The sequence below is a fragment of the Carassius auratus genome, chromosome 19 (assembly GCF_003368295.1).
Source record: "Carassius auratus strain Wakin chromosome 19, ASM336829v1, whole genome shotgun sequence".
NCBI classification, from domain to species: Eukaryota; Metazoa; Chordata; class Actinopteri; order Cypriniformes; family Cyprinidae; genus Carassius; species Carassius auratus.
This window is the reverse complement of record NC_039261.1, coordinates 9,327,806-9,347,389: the sequence shown is the minus strand read 5'-3', so window position 1 is coordinate 9,347,389 and position 19,584 is coordinate 9,327,806. Positions and strand designations below refer to the sequence as shown.

Sequence of the window (19,584 nt, the reverse complement as noted above, 5' to 3'; positions counted from 1 at the left end):
GCCGATTCGCGGCAATGAATCGATAGCCTACGTCCCTCCCAAGTGCGCCTCACCCACAATGCACTGCAGCACGCAGAGGGGAAGAGCTTTCGCGGGAGAGCCAGCGAGCCCATCCAGCTAGTTTATTCTGTTCCAGCAACTTTTGCAGTATTTCGATGTTTTAATGCAGAAGTAATCAACCGTGCATCTCGCAGGGGTTGCTTATCGACTGTCTTTTGAGAGGGACTGTTGAAAGAATACGCCAATCGTTTTAAGGTGAGTGTTTGAACTGTTGAAAAGGTTGGCCCGCGTGTTGTTTATCATCTCTGCAGAGATTCGCTGCAAAATATGCATGCCCTGCAGCGTGGTTCACCTTTATACGCTTGGTCTGGCTACAGCTAACTATGATTTCATAGTTTAAAGCCTTTTATGTTGGACAGTATTCTGTTGTTGTTTTTCATTTACATCGAGTATTTTATCGAGCTAACGACCATACAACGATGTGTTTATAACACAAAACAGACAATTAAGGCAGTTTTGAGATTTGGGAGTATTCTTTGGTATGGTATGTATTAGCCTGTGACGATATTAGCCAAAGATGCATGTTTGTAGTCCTGAGACTTGATGCCTTGTGTAGCAGTTGCAAAAGTACAAACGCGTTTGCTGCAGACAGTAGACTGAAGTCCACTGTAGAGGTTTATATGGTTTGTAATGGGAGTGTTACGTTAGCATTTGAAAAATAACTAATTTATCGCAGTTAACGTATATAAAAGGTTGCCGCAATTGGCAATGGTTTCGTTATGAATATTGAGGAAGATAATTTAATTGAATTCCAGTTGTAAATATGATTAAAAGTTAATTGCAACATTTTATATATATATATATATATATATATATATATATATATATATATATATATATATATATATATATATTATATATATATATAACTTATGAAATTTTTTGTTAGTTTTATATTATTTTCCGTGAATAAACAATGGTAACGTTATTTGTCGCAAAACATTCAATAGTTTCATATTCTGCCTATGCTTCAAGAAAGTAATTCATTTCATATTTGAACTTATTATTGAGTACACAATGATAAGGCATTTTTATGGAAGAAAGAAATTGTATGTTCAGGTTACATTTGCAAAATCCGAAAAACTGAATGAAAGCTTTAAAACACTCATCATGACTTGAAAACTTTCTTCTCTTGTATCAGAGTCAATCTTAAAGTCTCTGTCCCCATTTTAGACGGTATCAGTGATATCCTGCACATGATGAGACAGTCTTGGCTGGTGACATTCTAAAAGGGGAGGGGGACCTGATTAGTTTTCAGTCTTTAATCCCAATCATACACGTTTTAAAGGATTCACGCATTCACACATCCCAGAATTCACACAATACTGTCTGATACCTCATTGTGTCCTTTACTTATCATGCTAACAGCACTGATACCCACAGAACATTATCACTTTTCCCTCATGCATCAAGCAGATAATTGTGCAAACAAGCAAAACCTAGAAAAATAATAGGACATTTTATAAATAACATACAGATAGTATTAAATAGATCTGCACAAATGGTTTAAAATTGTCAAAGAAAAAAATATTCTTCAACGTTAACTCATTTAGTAATCATAAAATCTTGCTTGAATCTCAAAATGGTAACAAAACAGACTTTTAAAGCTTGTAAATGATCAAAAACAGTACATTTTTATTAGTTTTTCTCACATTGAACAAGTGAGAAGCACAATTCATCAATGTAATGTGAAAGGTGCACAAGCAAATTTAGCTAAACCTTTTACCCAATGTTGTAAAATTACAATACTGACATGACAAGCTTAAAATCTAAAATAATCAATGCATTCAATGATGCCTCAATATCTGATTGATCTAGACATTACTAATCACAGAAAAACAATATTTTAGGCATTTTGCTTTCTTGAATTTAAATTGATCCAATCCAGTAAAACAAAATGTGCCTCATGGGAAGTTCACAGGATGTGTGAGTTTATGGCCAGGAAAACGGGACCGTTTAAAAACTAGCATCCAATAGCATTTCAAGGCTAGACAATATGACATATTAGTTGTGTAAATGAGGTCTTGGAGAACAAAAAACATGAGCGGCTTTATTTTAGTCAAGTTAAACCTTATGTTGTAATATTGCAACAGTGGGCCTTACAGGGTTAAGCAAGTTTGGCTGTATAATGCACTGATAATACTGTACAGACTTGATAGAGAGCCCCAGGTCATTCTTATCACTGAACTCTACTCTGAACAAATGTCTTCATTTCTCACTTTCAGGAGTGACGTCAGGCCCTTCACAGTCTACAGAGACAGTTTCACCGCTGGGCTCTACGTCTGTCGCAGTGGCTAGGCTAGTTATTATGGCTAGTGAAGATTCTATAGAACAACTTCCAGGAGTTGCAGCTGGTTCAGATGTGAAGCCAGATGCAGTGGAGTCATGCCTGCTGGCTGCCACTGAAGCTGGTGAAGATGAACCAAGCCTTCAAAACAGCATAATGGAAACCCAAAAGGTGGAGCAGGAGGAAGTAGAGAAGCTTCCAGAGGAGATGAAGGAAGATCCTGATGTAATACAACAGTCAGGGGTGGACCAACAAAACGGACCAGAAAAGAACAGTGTAACTGAAAAAAAGGTAGAAGAAAATTGTGCACAGGACCACTCTGAGCAGAAGAATGCTGGAGAAGTAAAGAAAAAGGAAGTGAGGAACAACGCAGAAGATGCAGCACATTGTTCAGAAGAGCTTGTGATCGCTAAAGTCGAAGACTTTACCAGTGAAATGGCTATAGATGTGGACCAGGCTGAGGATTGCGATGGGAAGATGGAGGTAGATGCATCAGATGATGCAGGTTAGTGTGAACATTTTGCTTGTTACTTACAAGATATGTCCTGCTGAGATGACTTGTAAACACATTTTGGTAGTTACTGATATTGATTTATGACTCTGTGTATTGTGTTCACAGCAATGGAAAAGCATTTCATGAAATTCAAAATGTAGTTGAATTCCTATATATTTGTTTTAAGAATGTTTTAGTATATTGAAAATGAAATGCATATATTAGATGTACAATGTTGCTTTATCGTTAATATTTGTAAAAAAAAATACTTATTAATTTGACTAAATAGAACTGAGGAAAACATTTGACTTTTTTTCCTACATCATTTTTACATATAACAGGAAAATCTCTCCCTGAACCCATAAAAAGAGAGAAAACTGAACCACCTGTCGTGGTAAGCACAATCACTATTTTATGTTTAACACAGAAGTTGCTTGTTAATCCATGGAGGAAACTCCTAAAACTAAAATTCTCTCCATCTGAATCCAGCAAACCCTGTCAGTGTTAAAAACTGAGGTGAATCCTCAAGTGGCCCGGCTCTCTGATGCCCTGTCAGTGAAGGTGAAGGATGAGCCAATGGATGAGGAATATGAGAAAGCATCGGTGTCACTGCGCCCAGTGGGAAACATTAAAGATGAGCCTGACCCAGCAGCTGTGAGTTTCTCCACTGATTTATTAAATAAGTGTTAAGCTACCAAAGGATTTGAGGATTGTATTTAGGGCTGAGCGAAAAAGAAAAAAAATGATTTCAATTGTTTTTTTTTTCTACTTTAAATATTCAGGTGACAGAAATTGTTCAAAAGTTTTAATATCAATCTTTATTATTTACTAGTCAAAATTATGACATAGACAAGATGATTAAAAAAAACTATTACCATAATGCTGGAAAGACATTAAGTTTTTTTTTGTTTTTGTTTATTTGTTTTGTCTTATACTAGCCCATCTACATCTAACCATCCGATTTCACACTCTGCGTTAAGAGCTGTTAAGATTAAAACTGGCAACTCCCCAGTGAGCCAGTGTCATGGACGCAGGCATGACCATAGCCAGGCTTTGAAAATTGTTGGGGTCCAGGGGGTTTCTATGATAACCCCCTTATTATAGAATTGTGCTATTATAACCCCTTTAATGACAACTAATTATATACACTAACACTTGTAAAGAGACATATGTAGATGTTTTTGGAGGGATGCTCATTCTTAAATCACCCTGTTTATTGCATCAAAGTTTGTTGGTACTATATTTATGGGGTGGATAATTTTATCAGTTGTTTATTATTCATGCAAACATATATATTGGCCACCAAACGTGATATTTTCGGTTCGTCAAGATTACATAAGACAACACTTGACAGTCAGCTCCAGTGCTGCGGAATGCAAAACGTGTGCCATACATTTTGACGGATCGACCCGGGTTCGAATCCGCCTTTTGCCGGAACTTTTTTTCTCCCTTTTCAAATTTCAAATCATATCAGAAAAGCATTTCTTTTCAATGAAAATTTTGTAAATCACCTGTGTGTGTAAATTTTCAAATATTTTGGAAATTAGATAGTTAACGCATTTCGCGATCTCGCTGACAACACTCTGAAGACTCGTTCACTTCGGAAGCGTCTCGCAGCAATCATTTTCATACCACGGACACTAAATATTCTGAATTATACATGCATACATTCATATGAGGAGTTTAGTAGCAAATAAGTCAATCAGAGAACACATTTTATTTTACAGTGGGCCCTGTTTGAATGGGTTTAATTTGCGTTTGTTCAATTTATTTGTCTATTATTTTTCAAATATCGGTTTAGGTCAATACGTTTTTCTGCTTGACTTTTTTGATGGTGCTGAGAGCGTAAGCACCTAAGCGCTCACAGTGCTCGTACTCTCTCTTGTTCGTCATCATCCTTAACAGTTCTGTCTAACACGGATAGAAGTCTGTCTAATAATCGGATAGAAAGGTTAAACAAAGAAACTAATGTATACAGAAAGTATTACAACGGTTGCTTTTATATTAGGCCTGTTAGTAATAGAAACCCAAATATTATAAAACTTTCTTGTTTGCTGTCTGCATTAAGCAAATATGCATTCATATAATTGAAACAAATCTTTGACTAATTTAATTAAAAAAAAAACTTGCAAACATAGTCATAGCTAACATGATCACATGTGCTCTGTGTGACAGTCAGTATGTGTGAATTGAATGCTTAAAACCATAAAAGCAAATTATACTCCACTTTATGCATTTGCCTAATGTCATGACAAATGACAAATATTCATGTAATTTTCACTGTGCTGTATGAAAAATGCGGGTTACCCCGGCTTTAGGGGGGTAACAATCTCAAACCGAACCGAAAGATGGCGTTACACCACCCATGATATGAATCACTGAACTCACGCCTCCTGCTGCCCATTGTTTAGGTTAAGGTCACTTATCTCTAACTAACTAATCTATTAATTTAAACAAAGTTCTTTGCATACATTTGATTAAATTGTATTTGTAATGAATAACAATGGCTTTTTTAATGCTGTTCTAAATATTATATTCCAAAGTTACCGTTTCCCAAGTGCACGTCATATCACGTGACTTGGGAGTGAGCAACACACTCGGTTACTACTGTATATGAAGGATGGCAGATTCACGCATTTGCTAAGTGTGTTGGAGCCCAGATACCAATTACCGAGCTGACCGCATGTGTCAGAATGTGCTGCCTCACCTTTACAGCGAAGATAAAGCCAAACTAGTGTAGGACCTGAGCAATGCTAAATTCATTGCTTTAACTATGGATGGGTGGACCTCCCGTGCAACTTTCATTGTCTTTCATTATGAACACTGCGCACTACATTACGTTTTACATTTTTACAATTTTTTATTTAAAAATATGATTCCCTGTGCACACAAACTTTCCAAGATATTGGCATCGGCTGTCAAAAAACACGTATCGGTTGACCACTAATCAAATTTAAAATAGCACCGCATTGTCTTCAATGTAAAATAAAATACACAGTCAAACTAAAATTTATTCAGACACCTTCAACATGTCTTCAGCATTATCATAGTTTATTTGCTATAGTTTAGAAAATGTTAATAAAATATTATTTTTCAGACTATGTCGCACCTGAGTACAAGTCGCATCATTCCAAAAATACGTCATGACGAGGAAAAAAAAAAAAAGTCGCACTGGACTATGTCACATTTATTTAGAACCAAGAGAAAACATTACCTTCTACAGCCGCAAGAGGGCGCTCTATGCTGCACAGTTGTAGACTACAGGAGCACTGAGCAGCATAGAGCGCCCTCTCGTGGCTGTAAACGGTAATGTTTTCTCTTGGTTCATTTCTCTTAGTTCATTTCTATTGGTTCATGTCAAATTAATTTTGATAAATAAGTTGCACCTGACTAAGTCGCAGGACCAGCCAAACTATGAAAAAAAGTGACTTATAGTCCGGAAAATACGGTACTAACAAGTGCCCAATGACATGGGCCCCGTCTGCCAAGAGGAAGTGTGTGTGGCCTGCAGTGGAGGAGCTTTCGGACGAGGATGATGACAATGAAGAGGACGACGAAGACAAGCCAGCACCACAAGCCAAGGGCCCCACATAGAAGAGGAGGCAAACCACCTGGAAGAATGTTGATCTGGACAACCAAGACCTGCCTGAGTACCAGCACATTCCCCCCGACTTCTTTGAGACTCCATATAATTACTTCAGTAACTACTTCAGCCCCCATGTCATCAAGCATATAACATACCAAACCAACTTGTATGCAACCCAGAAGGACGTCAACACCTCTTTCACCACTGCTGAAGGTGAGGTGAGGAGCTTTGCGGCCATCCTGTTCTACATGGGGATTTCTGAGCTGCCCTCCATTGATGATTTCTGGGCAATGGAGACCAAGATCCCTCAAGTTGCAAACCTCATGTCATCTAAGAGGTTCAGGCTAATGAGAAGGCTTGTCCACTTTAATGACAACACCCAGATTCCTGGCACCAGCGACAGATTCTTCAAAGTCACTGTTCAACCTCCTGGTTACTGCTTTCAGGAGTGAGCCACAGAACCCCAAGCAGTCAGGGACACCAGAAAATGCAAGCCTCCACTGAAGTCCATTATGGATATGGAGAAAAAGGCTGTCCCTTGTGGAGTGCATGACTACGTCACTAGTGATGATTGGATCCTGGCCTTCAGGTGGAAGGACAACAGGGTCGTCACTCTGCTGTCAACCGCTGGGAGTGGAGCCCATATCCTCAGTCTACCGGTACTGCAGTGACACCAAAAAAAAAAAAAAACTGATAAGCTGTCCTGCTGTCATCAAAAGCTACAATTCCAACATATGAGGGGCATGGACAAAAGTGACATGCTGGTCCTCCTCTACCGTACCCCCATAAAATCCAAGAGGTGGTACATGCGGATGTCTGCATATGCAATAGATGTCAGCCTCACAAATGCCTGGATCATGTACAGGCAGGAAATCAAAACTCTTGCTGTGTATGGCCTGTCGTTAAAGAATTTCCGGATCCAGGTGTTTAGGAGTTGCAGCAGCTAGAGGCCAGTTATGTCTTGCCCACGAAGGAGCTCATCATTTCCATGTGCCCCTAGCACCCCTGTTGATGTCCCCATGCCTGTCCGGGCACACCGCAGCCACACCCCAGATTTATTTTTGCAGTTTGACATGTCCCTCTTCCATGCCCCTTTCTACACCAACCGCCAGACCTGAAAATACGGCAGCAGGAAGGGAAACATTTTGAGGTCCAATGTTGTCTGCAGGGTTTGCAAGATCCACCTGTGCCTCAATGCTGTGCTGAACGCAACTGCTTTGTCAAGTACCACAAAGCTGTTGCCTGGACTAGACTGGACTAGAGTTATGACATATGAACAAAAGTTCCTTAAGTCAAATTTATGTTTCATGTATTTATATTTAATGTTTCATATATTTTAAATGTATATGCTTCATGGGAGAATAAACAGGGTTGCTGTCTGCGATTCGCGGCTCTCTGCATGTACTCCGAACACTGCGTGCGAGTAGCTTACTCGGTTTAGGTTTCCTGCGTCTTGTGTTTGAATGCTTTAAACTCTTTTAAATGTTTAAATTGGCAAGATTTAAAAACACGTGAAATTTAAGCGATAAGTGAAAATAAACGAGTCACGCAACGCGTAACCCTTCTTCAGGTTGCTTTTTTGGTGGGTATGCTTGTGCTGCTGCAGTCTTGTGCATTTCGTAGTGTGAAAAATCTCACTCACTGAGCAGCATGTCTCTATGGCAAACGCGCAGGGAGAGGGTTGAGTCCAAAAGGAACTATGGGAGCCCTAAGTGGAGTGTCGGCGTATGGTAAAAAGCAAACCAATTTTCATTCAAAGAAATCGATGTAAACTACACATTCAAGTTAATCGATAAAATCCATTTATTGCCCAGCCCAAATTGTTAATTTTTTTTAGACATACTTCTCGTTCACAGTGTCTTTTTTTGAATATGTGCATGTTTGTAATTATACCAGTTCTCTGAAAAATCAGCACAGGAGAATGGATATTTTTTGCAGTTTCTAACAACAGAATGCTTGTAATGATGGTTTAGCTACTTCAAAACTATCACATGTTACTTTTAAATGCAACTATTACTTCAGTCTTCAACATCACATGCTGATATACTGCTTATGTGACATTTCTTATCTGTATTGAATTAACGATTTTTTGTGGAAACCATCAAACATTTTTTACAGGGTTCTTTGAGTATGATGGTCAAAAGAATTTAATTTTAAACAATGTTTTGTTATGCCTATACCAGTGGTTTTCAACCTGTGGTCCGCGGCCCCCTAGTGGGCCACAGTGGTATTGCAGGTGGGCCGCCAATTATTTTCTGTTCATTTCCAGTCCATTCTAGGGCTGTGCGATTAAAAGAAAACGTCCTAAAATCACGATTTGAGCGTGCGCATATGCCTAACTCCAGGTTCACACACTGTCTGTGATGCGCCTTTTTTCTGAGCCAATGTTGACGGATCAGAGCGTTCTCACTGCGGTAAAAGGCTAGAAATAAAAATGTGCGAAAATAATTCATGTCTAACACATGAGCATAGAGTGAATTTGTTAGTGAACAGGATGCAGTTTAAGTGAGAGGAGACACGTTTTAAGTGTGCACACTCTCTCCTCGCAAAGCAGCGTGTATCTGAGCAAGCACGACCGGTTTTGTGACAGAGCAAAGGAAATCTGCTGCAAACAGATTCGCACTCGTGCATTATTTTAATGTGCTTTCGCGTTATATTTATGCGCTCTCACTGCTGAGCGCATACACATACTGTATACACACTGCAAACACCTGAGGCACCGCTACAATTAATGAGCTCTATGAACAATGCATGGCAAAAAAGAAAAAAAAGTCCCTGAATACAGGATTTATTTTTAAGTCTATACATTTTTTTTACATCTTCACTATAGTGATAATTTTGACTTATGTCTGTTCTAGAGATGTTACAACTTTTTGATAAAGCTTTGATTGGTTTTCTTTTGGAAATATGTTTCAAATTAATCCTGAATGCATTTATGACTGTAAAAGCACAATTGCAAAATTGATCAAAAAATCGCGATAGTTTTTTTTTTTTTGTCCATATCGCACAGCCCTAGTTTATTCAATAAATATAGTTTAAAATCTAGCTTCTGAGTACTAAGTTATTAACCCAACAATAGCGGGGTCAGTTAATTTTTTTGAAGTGGGCCGCGCAAACATATGTGTTTGGTTGTGTGGGCCGCGAGTTGAAAAAGGTTGGGAACCACTGGCCTATACCATCACTTTTGGTCAATAATGCAATCTTGCAAAATAGTTTTTCTTTCCTCTACTACTGAATTGGAAAATAAATGCAAAAAGTCAATTAGATGAATTAAACTTTTTTTTTTTTTTTTTATTGTTCATGTTTTCAGGAGGTCAACCAGACACCTGATTCGATCAAGATCAGCGCAGTTTTTTCTGTAGGAGGAAATGCCACATCCATTGGTACGAACCCTGCATATATTATGTTCTTTTACCATTTACTATATGAGTGAATAGATGTGGTGATAAATGGTTCAATTTAATTTTAAATTCTTTTTTATTTCTTCCAAATTTTTCTTCATGTGACTGCAGTTCCACCAGCTGCTCCAGCAAAGGTCCCTACACTAGTCCCTACACTATCCCTTCCTTCTCTGACCCCTGCCAATCCAATTGGTGTGGTCTGCACAGGATGTAACAAAGTCCTCTTAAAGGGACAGACGGCTTTCCAGCGCAAAGGCTGTCCTAAACTCTACTGTTCACCTCAGTGTCTCTGCACCACCTCTAATGTTGTGGTCAAGTTACCTCAGAAGAAACAATGTCACCACTGCCACAAGTATGCCTACAAGTCTTGCTTTCTGAAATTTAACTTTTAAAATGATCATACTAGGTGCATTACATTGTATTTAACTAACTTTTTGTAAATATGAACTTAACTTACCTCCCTTATACCTAACCCTATCATAATAACATACTCATTTATTTAAAAAATGCAAAGAATAATATATAATACAAATTTAAATACAGAAATGATTTTTAACATACCATTTATAGATGCAAATGCCTCTTTCCCTGTAGAGATATTCTTGACCTGAAGGATGTGATTAATGCTCCGGTGGATATGTCAGGGACTGTGAAGGAGTTCTGCAGTCAGAAATGCCTCAGCGCTTTAAGCTTCAAGTGCAGTGTTTGTCATAAGACAGGAATGGTAAGTGGTCATCTTTATCTGTGCAGTTGTGTCCTGTACTGGATCGCAGCTACTGAGAATGTGGCCTGTAAAATTAAATCGTTTTGCCGTTAAAGGCCTGTTAACAAGGCACATGTAAACATTTTAATTTGGATGAACAGGGGCCTTTTTCATAAAACAAGTTTACCAAATAAGCATGGTTTAATTCATTTAGTCCAACTTACTGACAATTGATTTGGTTCAAAATAAGTCAGACTAATTGAAATAAGCCTGGCTACTTTGTTAAACTTGTTTTATGAAACCGTACCCAGGTGTTTTGTTCAAAGTGATCCAGATATTTTCATGCCCTTTAACATATCTTCCTTTTTCATTAGCTTTTCTGGATTTACTCAAAAACAAACATATAACTCAAATAGGTATTTTACGTTCCCATAATTGCACAAAAACCATTTGATCCAGTCAAGATTTCTGTTATCGTGGTTACACATCCGGTAACCTCTTTCTCCGCAGGTCTTAAATTAGTTACTTTTTACTTGAAATGAAGCAAACACCATTTAGTATTTAACCACCTTGAGGCTTCGGCGTGGTAACCACCTTTTTAAATTTAGTTATTTGGTAGACACTTTTATCCAAAGCAACTTACAAGTGAGTACAACAGAAGCAATAATATCCAACTAAAAAGCAATATCTAGGTTGCAACAAGCCTTTTTTTTTTTTTACTTAAGGTACACTTTGTATTTATGGTTATTTATAATAAGTCTGCTTTCATTTGTTCCCACTCAAAATAACAATTAGGCAGAACACAGTCTATATACAAAATAATATATATATATATTAGGGGTGTAACGATACGCGTATTCGTATTGAACCGTTCGGTACGACGCTTTCGGTTCGGTACGCGGTACGCATTATGCATACCGAACGGTTCGTTGGACTAATTAATTATATTTGGAAAAAAAAAGAGAAATATAATGATATGCGTTCAACAAGGTAGCCCAATAACCCAAACGACGTAACAGGCAACGCCCCTGACACTCCCGAAGAAGAAAAAAACACCAACTTATGTTTATGTTAGGCTACTCAGTCAGGCGCTCGCTCACTCAGTACGCGCTGAAGGCTCGTTGCAAAATGGCCAATGCGTTTAACAGACTAGAAAAAGAAGATGACTCTCAAACATATTGTTTGAGATGCATGATTCCATCTATGAGCTGCTCGATCAGAGTGACATGAGAGCCCCTCCTTAGAACATTATTTGTAAATCCATGTTATGGTAAGTGTGCACGTGAAGTCTTTGCACACTTTCTGAAATCCACACTGTGGTAAGTTTGCACACTACACTAGTGCTCTGCATTCTTTCTAAAATCCTATATAGTGAGGGCTTCGCGCGGTTGCTTCATTGCTTTAAAAAAAAAAAAAAAACACCAGCGTGAATACTTGAAACATGTCAACTCATTTACGCCGACATCACCTTATTGTGTCAGTATCTGGGAAAAGACGAAAAAAAGGAGAAACATGCACGCAACAAACTATGCCTGCAGCATTTAGACACCAGTATTATAGCTTACAGGGAATCCAAAGTGCACCCAAACACCAGACCTGTTGGTTATTTTAGGATCTTATATTTCTGGTCTGTTAAATGCATTAGACATTTTGCAATGAGCCTTCAGCGCGTGCTGAGTGAGCGAGCGCCTTAGGGTCCGTTCACATATCGCTCCTAAAAACGCGTGGAAAACGCTAAGCACGTCTTTCTCCTCCTTTCCAAAGCGCTCGGGCAGAAGCGCTCATGAGGCGTCTGTCTTTGCTAAGCAACAATGACGTGCTCTCTCCATGAGACGCGGAAATTTCAGCAAAGGATAAATGGATTTGCAGCTCTAAAAATCGCTTGCAGTAGCTCTGCTACTGAATTTATTTCAAAATTGCAATCCATATACAACTATGATCAGCTGTTCCTTCATCTTGGCTGAGTTTTCAACGTTGTTATGGGAAAGGATGAAGCTGATTGGTTAGTTCTTGTCACATGACCCGCGGTGCGCTTGCGGCATTCTGAAAAGTTGAGATGTTTTTGCATTTTGCTGTATCTAAAACGTACCGAACCGAACCGAACCGAACCGTGACATCAGTGTATCGTATCGAACCGAACCGTGAATTTTGTGAACCGTTACACCCCTAATATATATATATATATATATATATATATATATATATATATATATATATATATATATATATATATATATATATATATATATGACACACACACACACACACACACACATACAGGTGCATATTAAAAATGTGAATATCATCAAAAAGTTGTAGATGTCAAAAATTTCTTTTTTTTTTTTTTATGATTAGAGCTTACAGCTCATTAAAGTAAAAAATCCAGTATCTCAAAATATTTGCATTGAGTTATTTTAATGACAATCCCTACAGTATAAATTCTGGGAATATCTTGTTCTTTGAAACCACAATCATGGGGAAGACTGCTGACTTGGCAGTGGTCCAGAAGACAATCATTGACACTCCACAAAGAGGGTAATTCACGGAAGGCCATTACTTAAACAGAGTGCTGAATCAAAGCATATTAAATGCAAAGTTGACTGGAATGAAGAAATTGGATAGGAAAATGTGCATAAGCAAAGCAACAGGGATGACCACAAGCTTGAGAATAGTCAAGCAAAGTCGATTCAAACACTTTGAAGAGCTTCACCAGGAGTGGACTGATGCTGGAGTCCGTGCATCAAGAGTCGCCATGCTCCGACATCTTCAAGAAAAGGGCACCAATTCACTTCTGAAACGGATAGAAACAACGTCAGAAGCATCTTATCTGGGTTAAGGAGTAAAAGAACTGGACAACTGCTCGGTGGTCTAAAGTCCTCTTTCCAGATAAAAGTACATTTTGCATTTAATTTTGGAAATCAAGGTCCGGGGGAAGACTGGAGAGGCACAGAATCCAAAGTCCAGTGCAAAGTTTGCGAAGACTGATGATTTTGGGTGCCGTGTCTGCTGGTTTTAGTCCATTGTGTTAGATCAAGTCCAAAGTCAATGCAGCCTTCTACCAGGAGATTTTGGAGCACTTTATGCTTTCATCTGCTGACAAGCTTTATGGATATGCTGATTTCCTTTTCTGGCAGGACTTAGCACCTGCCCACAGTGCCAAAACCACTTCCAAGTGGTTTGCTGACAATAGCCGCGTTTCCACTATCGAGCTAGGACCGGCGTGCTAGTGCGTGCCAGGGCCAGTCGTGTTTCCACTGTCACTTCCGGGGCTTGATCGTGCCTCGCCGGGGCTTCCTCGGGGCCAACGGCCAGGGTTTTTTGGCCCGACGAAATCCTTGGGCCAAAGCGGGCCAGCTGGGGCTAGAGTAGGGGTTATGAACAAAGGCAGAGTTTCTCCGTGTCTAGAGAGCATCAGCGCAGATCATTTCAGAAAGATAACAGCTTTAACACCAGCATTAAAGACCAGCATTATTCTCTATTACAATTGTGTATTTATTAAGTAACATTTTATCTGTCGTCTCGTTTTGTGAGTTTAACTCCACGTTGCATATCATCAAAATATAATATTGATTTTTGTTTGGGAGCTTTTATAAAAATAGAGAGTCTGCGCTGAGGATCATTTCAGAAAGATAACAGCTTTAACACCAGCATTAAACACTTTTTTTTTTTTTTTTTTATAAGTCAAGCTCAAAGCTCTCGGTCTGCAGCGAGTCTTTGAAATAACTTGATCCAATGTGGATTATAATCACTAAACAAGGCAGAAATATTTATAAGTGACGAAAAAGATATGCACGCTAAACTTGTTACCATAGTAAACATGGTAAAATATGACTGCTTGAAGAAATCAGACGTCAGCTTCTTATTCTCAATCACAATCGTGTATTTATTAAGTAACTTATATTATCTGTCACAAGCCTTGTCTCGAGAGTTTCTCACGTTGCCTATCATAAAAGAATATAGCCTAATAATGTTTTTTGTTCGGGAGCTTACAAAAATAGAGATTATCATCCATTCTAAATTTGACGGCTACTGTGGCTAATAAACATAAACAGACTCGACTGAATAAGCAGGCTATTTTCATGAGCGTTAAAAATAAATAAATAAAATAGAAATAATTGTATTTATGTGTGAATAATTTTGAGTCCTGATAAATTAAATCAATATGATCAATGTATCACTTGTTCTATAGTTAAAACATTGATGCTTTTGAATTTGAATATATAACAATGTATAATATAATATATGCTTTAAAGCATGCAAACAAACTGCCGCTTTTATCATGTTCGTTTTGTGATCGCGCATGTTCCAGTGACTTATTTCTTAGTTTTCTGATAACTTCTCTTTGTTAGTGAAATAATGAGGTTGCATGACGTTGTTCTAAGAGGCGTGTAAAGGGCGTGTTTTAGTGACGTGCAGCGGTGCTTCAAGCTCCACTGTGGAAACCCTGCGCTACTCTGGCCTCGGTGCTACTGGCCCGGGGCTATGAGCCCCGCCCAGCCCGCTTTAAGCCCTGGCTCGCACTGGCCCGACAGTGGAAATGCGGCTAATGATATTTCTGTGGTTGATTGGCCAGCCAACATGTCTGACCTGAACCTCATATGCAATCTATGGGATATTTTCAAGAGAAAGATGAGACCGTCGATCCAACAATAGACTAGCTGAAGGCTCAATAGTGCCTCAGCAATGCCACAGGCTGATCGCTTCCATGCCACACATCACTGATGTTGGAGTTTGTGATGGAGGAGACCCAACCAAGTATACTGTAGAGTGCATAAATGAACATAAAGAACTTGAGCTTTTCTGTCTTGCAAATTTTTTTTTTTTTTTTTTATCTTAGGAGATATTCTAATATTTTGAGATACTGAGTTTTTTTTTTTTTTTTTTTACTTTTATGAGCTGTAAGCTCTAACAATCAAAACTAAAAACATTAAAACTAAAAGTAAAAATATTTTAAAGTTTACTTTGCATTTAATGAATCTAGAATATATGAGTTGAAATGCTATAAATACTTTTTCTAGATATTCCATTTTTTAGAGGCACCTGTGTGTGTATTAATAACTTTTGCATCGTGAAGAATACCTTTTGTTGTTACTTATCCAAACCAAGCTTTGAACGCATTTTTTATTTTCATGTGTTTAACCAATTTACTTGCACAACACGACTTTTGCTCGCATCTTTCCTCAGGTAGGTTGTGTGTTGTAGCTCATTGTCTATCGCTCTGAGGTCTGGCTCATGATTATTAATCACATTGTCTACGTTCGCCAGAGCTGGTTGGCAAGAGCCGGAGAGGTGAGCGCTAGCTAATGGGGTTACCGCTTGCTGCTTCTCCATCTGCTGACGGATGTAAACTACCGAAATAATAAAAAAATAAAAGATCTCCATTATTTTTATAGGGGAAAAAAATTAAGAGTACCATTAACATCTAGAGCGGGAGTACTACATGGTTTATAAGACTCTCTCTTTCTCTCTCTCTCTCTGCGTGTGAGGATAGCGCTTTCGCTGTCAGTCAAACGACGATGAATTTGGCGCCTACACAATAGATTACGCTGCGAATCTGTATTGATATCTAACAATAAGAACAGCGCGCTGTAGAGACATGACGATAACGAAACTCTCAATTCGCAGTTTTCCCCTTTATTTATAAATGCGAATGATTTGCGCGAACGATTAATGTTTGGTTAGGTAATGTTTTTGTGCCTCAACCGAACCCGCAGAGCGCGCTATTCATATGGTTGCATACAAGCATGGTTAAAGCTTCCCTGTCAGTGTATTAAAATTAGCTTCAAGCTTCATCCGATTCATTCACTTTTCATCGCTTTTGGAAGATGGCACACTGCACGTGTAAGGAAACTCTTGGGACGGTCCTGGACAGCGAGGAAGAATTCACCTTTTCCTCAGAAGAGGAGCAGGATGAAGATGAAGAATGGTCGCATTTTGAAGAGCGCCTCGATCCAGTAGAGGACGCCCTCTCTGAGTAAGTCAGTCATACTTTCTTAGGCATCGTGTTATTTTTAAATAGATGTGTACATATTTTAATAGTTTAAATTGAGTAAAATGTGTCCTGGATATAGAATAGGTCCTAACACATAGTCATTGCATCTAAATGTTTATTTTATTATGCTTTAAATATAGTACTTTTCAAAGGTTTGGGATCCATTTAGATTTATATATTTGATGATATTTTTTTTAGCTGGATACTTTTATAAATGATGCATTAAATTGATCCAAATCAACAGTGAGGAAATGTCACAAAACATGTACCTTTCAAATAAATGCTGTTCTTTTGAACTTTGCATTTATCAATCATATTTTTTTCACTTTTCGAAGCGACAATCTGCAGATCTGATCATAAATGTTTTCTGAGTACTAAAGTATTATAATGATTTCTGAAGGATCAAGTGACACTGAAAACTTGAGTATTGTCTAATTAAATTCAGCTCTACCATCACTGAAATAAATTAAAATAAAAATTTCACAATATTATTGTTATTCCTATCTTCCCAGTAGTTTAGCTTGAATAAAATGCAGCACTGTGGAGCATAATAAACCCCAACTTTTTGAGATGTAGTGTATATTGATATAATTGTGATATTTACATTAGTTGGCTTATAACTTTAGCTTGTTTGCAAATATCTGCTCCGGCGTAAGTGATTGTAGTGTGCTATAAACGTGCATGTCTTTTTGCTCTGAGTGTGCAGGATTAGCAATTAGTAACATAAAACAAAATAATAACTTTGATCCTGTTGTCATCATGCTCAGGTTTTTTTTTTTTCCCTCTCTCTCATCATAACAGAAATGAGGAGAATGACCAGATGCCTGTTGCAAAGAGGTCCAGGAAAAGCAAGCAGCCTACTCAGGCGTGGAAAAAAGAGACTGAAGTTGACGTGGCTCCACAGACGCTGAGATTCTTGCCCGCACGGGAACCCGGACCGCAGCTGTGGCCATCTGACTCGTACACTCCCCTCAGTCTCTTCAAGCTCTTTTTCACTGAAAATGCTGTCTCAACTCTATGCTACAACACAAATGCCCAGGCAGCCAGGTCACTTGCAAGGGGTCGCAAATACAAGTGGACAGATGTCAGCGTCAGTGAAATGTACCGCTACTTTGGACTCATATTCTACATGGGCATGGTAAAGTTGATCTCCATCAAAGACTACTGGCGGCAAGGCAGTCTTTTCTCTGTGCCTTTTCCGGCCACAATCATGTCAAGGGACAGATACCGCACCATTTCATGGAATATGCACATGAGTCACCCAGCTGAGGACAAGGAGAATGACAAAAAGAAGGGCACAAATGAATATGACCGGCTTTTCAGGGTCAGACCCCTCATGGACACGATCCGTCTTGCGTGCAAAACCATTTATCATCCTAGACGAAATTTATCTGTGGATGAAAGAATGGTGGCATGCAAAGCCAGCACCGGCATGACACAGTACATGAAAACTAAGCCAACCAAGTGGGGCTTCAAGCTGTTTGTCCTCGCAGACTCTTCGAACGGATACACCGTTGACTTTTCTGTGTACACGGCAAAGAACAAAGATGCCTCAGGCAACGGACTGCCATATGATACTGTGATGTCTCTCTTGGACAAAAAAGTTTTGGGAACTGGGTACCACGTGTACATGGACAATTTCTACACGAGTCCAAAGCTCCTATCAGACTTGTTAGAGATGAAGTTTGGCGCTTGTGGGACTTACAGAGACTACAGGAAGAACATCCCACAAAAAGCAACTAATTCACTGACAAAAAATTCCCCCAGGGGATCCATTAGATGGATTCGAAATGGTCCGCTTTTGTTCGTCAAGTGGATGGACACGCGAGAGGTGTCGGTGTGTTCCACTATCCATGCTGCCTACACAGGAGACACCGTGCAGAGGAGAGTGAAAATGCGGGACACATGGAGCTTCAAGACATACCCCTGTCCCTCACCTGTTACTGCATACAACCAATACATGGGGGGTGTTGACCTGTCCGATCAGCTGCTGCAGTACTACACCGCACAGCACAAAACCTTGAAGTGGTACAGAAAGATCTTCTTGCACTTCTTGGACATTGCTGCCACCAACTCTTACATGATTCACAAGGAGTTATACGGCAACATGACCCACAAGGAGTTTATGGAGCAGCTCATTGCAGAACTCTGTGGCGTGTCAACGAAAATCCCACAGAAACGGGCCTGCAGTGACCATGTGCCCGTTCCAGGAGCTCCGCTGAGCACCAATACCAGGAAAATTGCCTCAAGTGGTCGTCGAATCTGTGTGCACTGCAAGGCAGCTCATGGAATGAAGAAGCAAACTCCTTGGAAATGCCAGGCGTGCGACGTACACTTGTGTCTTCAGCTGACGAGAAACTGTTTCCAAGAATGGCACAAATCTCTGTGACTGTGCTCAGAAATGTGGTTTTGACCTTCTGTCTTTTATTTGATCTGTCCTTACATCTGTATTATATTGTACACTGTTGTAAATAAACTGCAAACAAAAACATTCTTATATAATCTCTTTTGGTTCCCTCACATTCGCATCCCACATTGATAGGTCTTTACCCATCTGATGTGAAATACTTCGAAACAGTGTGGGGGGGGACATGTTGTAAATAAGTTTACTTTTTTTTTTTTTTTTTTTGATTGAGTGGACAATGTTTTCCACAACATGTTTTAACAAAGACTCTGGTCTATGAAATCCAGTCATCGAAACTTGTGAACAAGGTTTGCTGTGTTTTATTGCTCCATGTCTTGTTTCATTTTTTATATATATATATATATATATATATATATATATATAAAAGAGCTGATTTGGTGCTCAAGAAACAAATCTGATCAACGCTGCTTAGGTTCTTACAAATCTCTTGTGTAGTGCATATTTGGAAAAAATATCCAGTTTCATAACTGAATGGATGTTCTGGTGACTCCTTTACATTTTTCCTTTTATATTTCTGTAGAAAACACTATTGTTCTGAACATTTATATCTTTTTTTTTTTTTTTTTTTTTTTTTTATAGATTCTTTATTTGTCTGTGACAGTTCTGCCTGCCTGTAAGGTCTATATAGAAATAAAAT

General features: G+C 38.8%; 1 protein-coding gene across 3 annotated transcripts in view; it reads left to right on the top strand.

The window, feature by feature from the left end:
- The window catches only part of zmym4.1 (zinc finger MYM-type containing 4, tandem duplicate 1), a 38,861-nt gene that overhangs the window by 2,341 nt on the left and 16,936 nt on the right, over positions 1-19,584 (top strand). For 2 of the 3 annotated variants that reach the window (XM_026288824.1, XM_026288822.1), the window contains exons 2-7: positions 2,286-2,852; positions 3,182-3,234; positions 3,330-3,494; positions 9,737-9,809; positions 9,939-10,179; positions 10,422-10,551. In XM_026288824.1, coding sequence (XP_026144609.1) covers positions 2,286-2,852; positions 3,182-3,234; positions 3,330-3,494; positions 9,737-9,809; positions 9,939-10,179; positions 10,422-10,551 — 1,229 coding nt within the window. Of the gene's footprint in view, positions 1-55; positions 256-2,285; positions 2,853-3,181; positions 3,235-3,329; positions 3,495-9,736; positions 9,810-9,938; positions 10,180-10,421; positions 10,552-19,584 lie in introns of those variants that run through there. The other variant, XM_026288823.1, reaches the window with a different exon arrangement.